Consider the following 6660-nt stretch of genomic DNA (forward strand, 5'->3'; position numbering starts at 1 on the left):
TTAATTTGGCCTCTGACCATTCTAGGTCGCTGCCAACATTTACTTTATTAATAACTTCCACATTTTTACTATATCGTGCCTATTTGAAATTATGAAGTCAATTTCGTTTTTAATGTCAGATGGCGACTTCCATATCCACTTCCGCTCTAGTCTTTTTTTCGAAGAAGGTATTCATGATTTTGAGTGATCATGCCTCCGCAAAATCAACTAGCATTTGTCCCCTCTCATTCCTAGTACCTATTCCGTGATTCCCTATTGCGGTTTCTCCTACTGTCTTTTTACCTATTTTGGCATTAAAATCTCCCATCATTATTGTGAAATGAGTTTTTACTCTCTCACTGGCTAAACGAACATCTTCATAGAAGCTCTCTATTTCTTCATCACTGTGGCTGCAGGTTGGAGCATAGACTTGAACAATCTTGAAGTTGTACCTATTGTTTAGTTTTATTGTTACTGAAGCCACTCTTTCGCTTATACTATAGAATTCCACGATATTCTTTTCTAAAGGTTTGTGAACTAAGAAGCCCACCCCTAATTCCTGCTTTCAGCCTCCGGGTTAGTACAGTAGTAACGTGTCGGCCTCTCATCCGAGGGCTCGGCGGTTCGCGCCCCGCCCATGCGCGAGAAGTTGCAACTGTTGCCTGGAGGTTACTGCTGTGGCTGGGCACCACGGCGGGTAAGGACTCGGTTCAGCTGGCACACGTGAGCAAAATCAAACAGACTTTATGTCCCACCAAGAAAGTACAAATGGAATTAAAAAAAAAAAAAAAAAAAAAAAAAAAGCTATTCTGGGGTCCTCTTCAATAGAGCACATGTCCATCATTTAGTATCTTCTGCTCTTCGCCTAGTCTTCTAACCTCACAGAGATCTACAATATCCCATTTGATGAAAGAGAGTTCCTCAAGCTAGCAAGTCGGATTCAGTTCTCATATTATATGTGCAAAGGTTCATCAACGTGGGGCGGCCTGTTGTTGACCGGGGATTCTTAGCACCCTCTGCTCTGGAACGATCCTGATCGCCGCCGTAACCAGGGGCTCCTTCGCCTCCGGGTAATGAGGGCCGATGCTCTGTTTGTGCAGTCATGTTTTTTTGATTGAGAGGTAGGCAGCCGAGTTACCTCCCACCTACTGGCTTAGGTGTATCTCGGTGGAGGGGGGAGTAGTTTAGCCGGGATGCCACTGATAAGCCCCTCCAGCAGGGGTAGTCCTGTCTAGTGTGTACTTATGTGTCGCCACGCACGGCCTGCTCACTACACTAGGGTATACTCCCGTGAGCATGGGCTTAACTATCAGAAGTGTGTATAAGTGTGATTATAATTTATACACTGATTTTATCTATGTGCATGTACGCCAAGTGCAGACACAGTTGTTCACTTGCAAATGCCTCAAGTACCACGCATATGTTCATTTTCCTGCACATGCACACGCAAGCATACACCTTTACATATGCTCCCTTGCATGTGATATGTATACACACTCTTACATTATACGCAACTACATACGAGCACTCGTATACCCATGTGTAGACGCATGCGCACATCACATGCGCATAAACATGTGCATACTCACCCCCATGTATGCGAACACACACCTGCGCATACATCCTGTGCACCTACTTATGACTGTACATACACACACAAATATAGCAATACGTATGCTGACGTACACGGTTTTGCGCACATACGTTTGCACATACTCATACATACACATATACACACATACACTTATACACATATATACGCATGTATACACTCACCCTATCTATATCCATATAAATATACACATACACATATACATACACACAACACACAACACACAACACACACACACACACACACACACACACACACACACACACACACACACACACCACACACACACACACACAAACACACCACCATATATATATAATATATATATATATATAATATATATATATATATATATATATATATGTATATATATATACATATACATACACACATACACGCACTGCCCCACACTCTCACACATACACACATTCATATACGTACACACACATATGAACATATACACACAGATATACGTATATCTATGTATACATTGCTACTCTTGCATATACACCGCATGGACACGCACACACACACGCATACATACATGCATATTATATATATATATATATATATATATATATATATATATAATCTAATATAGATATATATATATATAGTATATAATATATATATAATATATATATTATATTATATTATATATATATATATATAATATATATAATATATATATATATATATATATAATATATATATATATATGTGTTTTGGGAAACATATTGGAAGAGGTTCTCACGCATTAGGATGTGGACAGGAGTTGGAGGATAGAAGAAAAGGAAAAAAATTATATTTATCGAAAAAAATCTGCCCCGTCAACATCTAAGGTTATAAGCAGTGCATACAACACATAGTGATAGCATAGGGTAGTATTGTGGCAAAAAGGATAAATACGAGTTAACAATTTGGATAAGTGGACAGAAGGGGATGAAGAAGAAAAGGAAAAGGAAAGATGGAGAAGAAAAGACTGCATAATTAGTTGAGGCAAGGGCCGAGGTCCAAGGCAGGGGTGGTCCCTACATTGGGCCTCTGTCCCCCACCTCCTAAGCCCCCCATGGTAGCAATAAGTAAAGGATTGGGGGGGGGGGAGATTGTGCCCAAGATTTCGGAGAACCCCGACACTGGGCCTGAATTTTCTAGCCATCTTATTTTAATTTTAAATTTCCAGTTCTGTTCAAATATTTCAAAGGCTCAGACATTTTAATTTTTTATAGAAATCAAACCTGATAATTATTGTTTAACTCTCTAATACTGAGTGTTAACATCCAAGTACTTAATTTCCTTTACTCAGGATATTTACTTAAGCAGAATAAATAATGTTCCAAAAGAGCCAACATGACTTGCATATTTCATATAACCAAAATTAAATATTCATAAAAAAAGATTCCTCTGGTGTTCGTTAAATTTATAATATCCATAATAATCAAAGGATTAAATATTAATAAAAGACCACCTTTTCTCATCTTTTATTGCATAATCATTGTACTGTTCACTGAAGTCTTTATCTCTGCAGTATATTCAAATCAGCAGAGAGGTTTAAAAATATGTGAAAAAAAAGCAAACAGTATTTTGGAATGACAAGTTTAACAACTATATTATCCAGTATCTCTATCAAACCTGTATGGCTTTTATATATATATATATATATATCTATATATCCTTAGCCTCTATCAAAAATTTAATTGACCACAATCTCAGTCAGTATTCCTTGCACTTTTACAAACTCATGCTTTCACATACAATCACTCTTTCTCATTCACTCCCTACCTCCACTTGTCTCACTCTCATACTCCTAACCATTTGCTTATCTTGCCAGCCTCCTGCTCTACTGCTCAATCAGTTATTCCCTCTTTCTCTGCCAGTTAATTATATGCTCAATTTCACTACAGTCTCATTCTTGCTCACTCTTTCCACCTCTCACACTCAAATCACAAAAGGGAATGACAAATTCGACGAGACTTTCCCTTCATTGATAGGCTAGGAAAGGAAGCTACTGCTGACCACAGAAGATATTCTTGGAACATCTTATAGGTGGAATGGAATACAAGAGTATGAAATGGCAAGAAGTTGCAGACCAACATCAATACAGGCTTTCCATTTAATGTACAGATACATCAAAACAACCAAGTACAGCTGCTGACAATACCATGTCAAAAGCTTATACCAAGCAACTTTCCACACTGTTTGACATGATGAGAAGGACCCTCACATATATGCTTATGACTGTTACTTCAGCAAAAAAAAAAAAGTTTCACAGCAGAGAGTGAATACTTGTGGGCACTGGAATGACATAAAGAAAGGTAAATAACATAAGCTCAAGCAAATGCATTAAAGAGAAAGCTTTAACTCTATAGTGCACCATTATCATTATCAACATCTAACTTTAAATTATGGTATCTAATCCTCTATTTTGGGATTTTTCTACTTCCAAAAGAATTTATCCATTACAACAATTTAAAACACTTCAGTGGTTAATGGTTTAAACAAATAACTGTGCTAGATATTAAAGGCCATATAGCACTATAGTAAAGTATTGTAAAAACTTCAGAAGATCCATAGAACTGAAGGACATAAGGTCCACCATAGGTTTAAGCATACATCCTACTTACATAATCACCAACTATAAATTGCTCAAAAACACCTGAACAGAATGGATGTCCACTGAGTAGCCTGTGTACAGTAAAGTAGAACAGGTACAAAATGACAGTGCAGCACAAATCAGACATATAGCATTGAGGTTTTTATGAAGCAAGAACCAAATTTTTAGCTGTGACTGGCACCAATCATCACTTGTATTTCTTTCTGTAACAATGACAGGAATCTACCAAGAAAAAATCTTCAAGAAATTGCACATCTCAATAATATAAATGCATCCATTGAAATATTGTTTGCCTGAAATAAAATAACACAAAGTGTAAGTGCTGTTTGGAAAACAGGCAAACAGCACAAGCCTACCAAAGAGGCCAAATTAAACACATCACATTCTGTATTTTCAAAAGTTTAAATGCAAAAAAATATTAAATGATTAACTGTGAAAAATAGATAAAAGACACTTAATTTTAAATTTTCACATTCTTATAAAGACTATTATAACAGTACAGCTACAATGACATTAAACACAAACTATAGTGAGAGTTCATAAAAATAACTTACATTAATGCTTAAAACCTTTTTGTGCTCTCATTGTGATAAAAATATGAAATCTTTTGAAAGTAACATAATTATATAATAAAATAATGGTATACAAAATGCAGATGAAATAAGAGAAGCATAGACAAATAACAATCAACTTTCTTTATATTCTAAAAGCACACATAACAAAGGAATATCTGCATTACAATTACTAATACTTGTACCACATCAAACTCAACTGATCATATCTGTATATAATAACACAATTTTACCAAACCACTGCTTCTAACCTACAGTAACGCACATCATAAAATAGGATAAATCAAATAATTAATATACATCATACCAAGAAAAGCAGCACATTGTCTTTCACAACATCCACATTAATTCCAACATAACAACATACTTGACTTAAAACTAACCATTTGACAGTCATTCTCATTAAGATATAACTTTAGGAAATATCAATTTACAGTTGGCAATTTATTAAAGGACAAGCTACATGGAATTTACCAATAGGTACTGATCGGCACAGTTCATCTTCAACTTGAAATGACGATGTTTTTTTTGTTGTTGTTATTATTATTGTTTATCTACTTACTTTTAATTACTTTTTTTTTTTTTTTAATCAAGTCCCACAGAGTCTTAATCAAAACTCATCACCCTCAGAAACACTACAAAGTTATTTATAAAAAGGAGACACTTCCAGAAATCTAAATGTGACACAATATGAGGCCATTTTTTTTTTTGTTTTTTTGTTTCTTGTTTTTGTTTTTTTGTGGCAGATGCATGTGTCAAAAGCCCAAGATATAAAACGTGTTGGTCGGGATTTGCAGCATAACAGTAGAGGGAAGGCTTGGGTTTAGAAATGTAAAAGGGGAGGAGGAGGAGAGGGGGGGATATGATGAATGAAAGGCTAACGTGTGTGACTTCTACCAATTTTCCCAAGCGTGAGATATCAGATACAGCTCTGAAGGGCACTCTCAAGGGGTACCACAATATTCTACATAAGCCACAAAATACTTGGCCGACAGATCACAGCTGGAAGGAGCTTTGTGAGTGCCAATGGGCAATACAATGGCAGATCCACTGACTGGCTAAACATCAGTTAGCTTTCCCTCGTTTAACTTTCATCAAGTTAGCTTTTTTCTTGTCCTTTCGGTTCTTTTCCTGCAAAAGAGAAGATCAGTTTGTTAAGGAGAGTATAAATGCAATTCAACATTTCAGGTAGGGAAATACACACTGCATTATAATAACTAATCAGAAATCAAAGCATTGTGTATCATTCATTGAATATTGGGGTATAACAACTCTAACAAAGTGAAAAATACTTCTATTTAACAAAGAGCAAAGGAAAATTTGCAGAAAAAAATTATAAAAAGCATGTGTGTATCATGCAATACTCTATACTTTAATTATAACACAAAAACAAACTACCTTGCTACCACCATATAATAGCCTACCTTCTCCTGTGCTTCCAGTGCCTTTGCCAGTTTCCATGAGAGGACAGCTGAGATACAGAAAAGTGGAGAAAGAGCAAGTAGGAGGTACCAACAAAACTCCCATGGGTTCCTGGTATAAAATGAGGCAAATTAAGCAAATTAAAACAATCATACTACTTTCTCAATTAATATTCACCATCATTACTTTCACTTGCGCTCTGAAAACTTAACCCAATGTCAGCAGGTTTATGTACTGTCCCTTTAGATTTTAGTGAGCTTTGTGACATACAGATGGCTCCACGTGTGCTCAGCCACCAAGGAGTCTATCAGTTGGCCCTAATGACCGATCCTGATTTCCCCATTCCTTGAGTTGGTGGGAAAATGTGTTTTTCTTTCTAAAACTATTAATAGTGACAATGTTATCATTCTTATTGATATTATGAGTATCAAATTGCTCTTAAAATATCAATAACATCAAAG

General features: G+C 36.0%; 1 protein-coding gene across 1 annotated transcript in view; it reads right to left on the reverse strand.

The window, feature by feature from the left end:
* Nucleotides 1-3060: 3060 nt before the first annotated feature.
* The window catches only part of LOC119570153 (small integral membrane protein 15-like), a 4020-nt gene continuing 420 nt past the window's right edge, over nt 3061-6660 (reverse strand). Inside the window, exons 2-3 of the mRNA XM_037918009.1 lie at nt 6202-6310; nt 3061-5908 (exon numbers count right to left, since the gene is read on the reverse strand). Of these exons, the coding sequence (XP_037773937.1) occupies nt 5843-5908; nt 6202-6310 (175 nt within the window). The 3' untranslated portion in view covers nt 3061-5842. The remainder of the gene's footprint in view (nt 5909-6201; nt 6311-6660) is intronic.

The sequence above is a fragment of the Penaeus monodon genome, unplaced genomic scaffold, assembly GCF_015228065.2.
Source record: "Penaeus monodon isolate SGIC_2016 unplaced genomic scaffold, NSTDA_Pmon_1 PmonScaffold_2261, whole genome shotgun sequence".
Taxonomy (NCBI): domain Eukaryota; kingdom Metazoa; phylum Arthropoda; class Malacostraca; order Decapoda; family Penaeidae; genus Penaeus; species Penaeus monodon.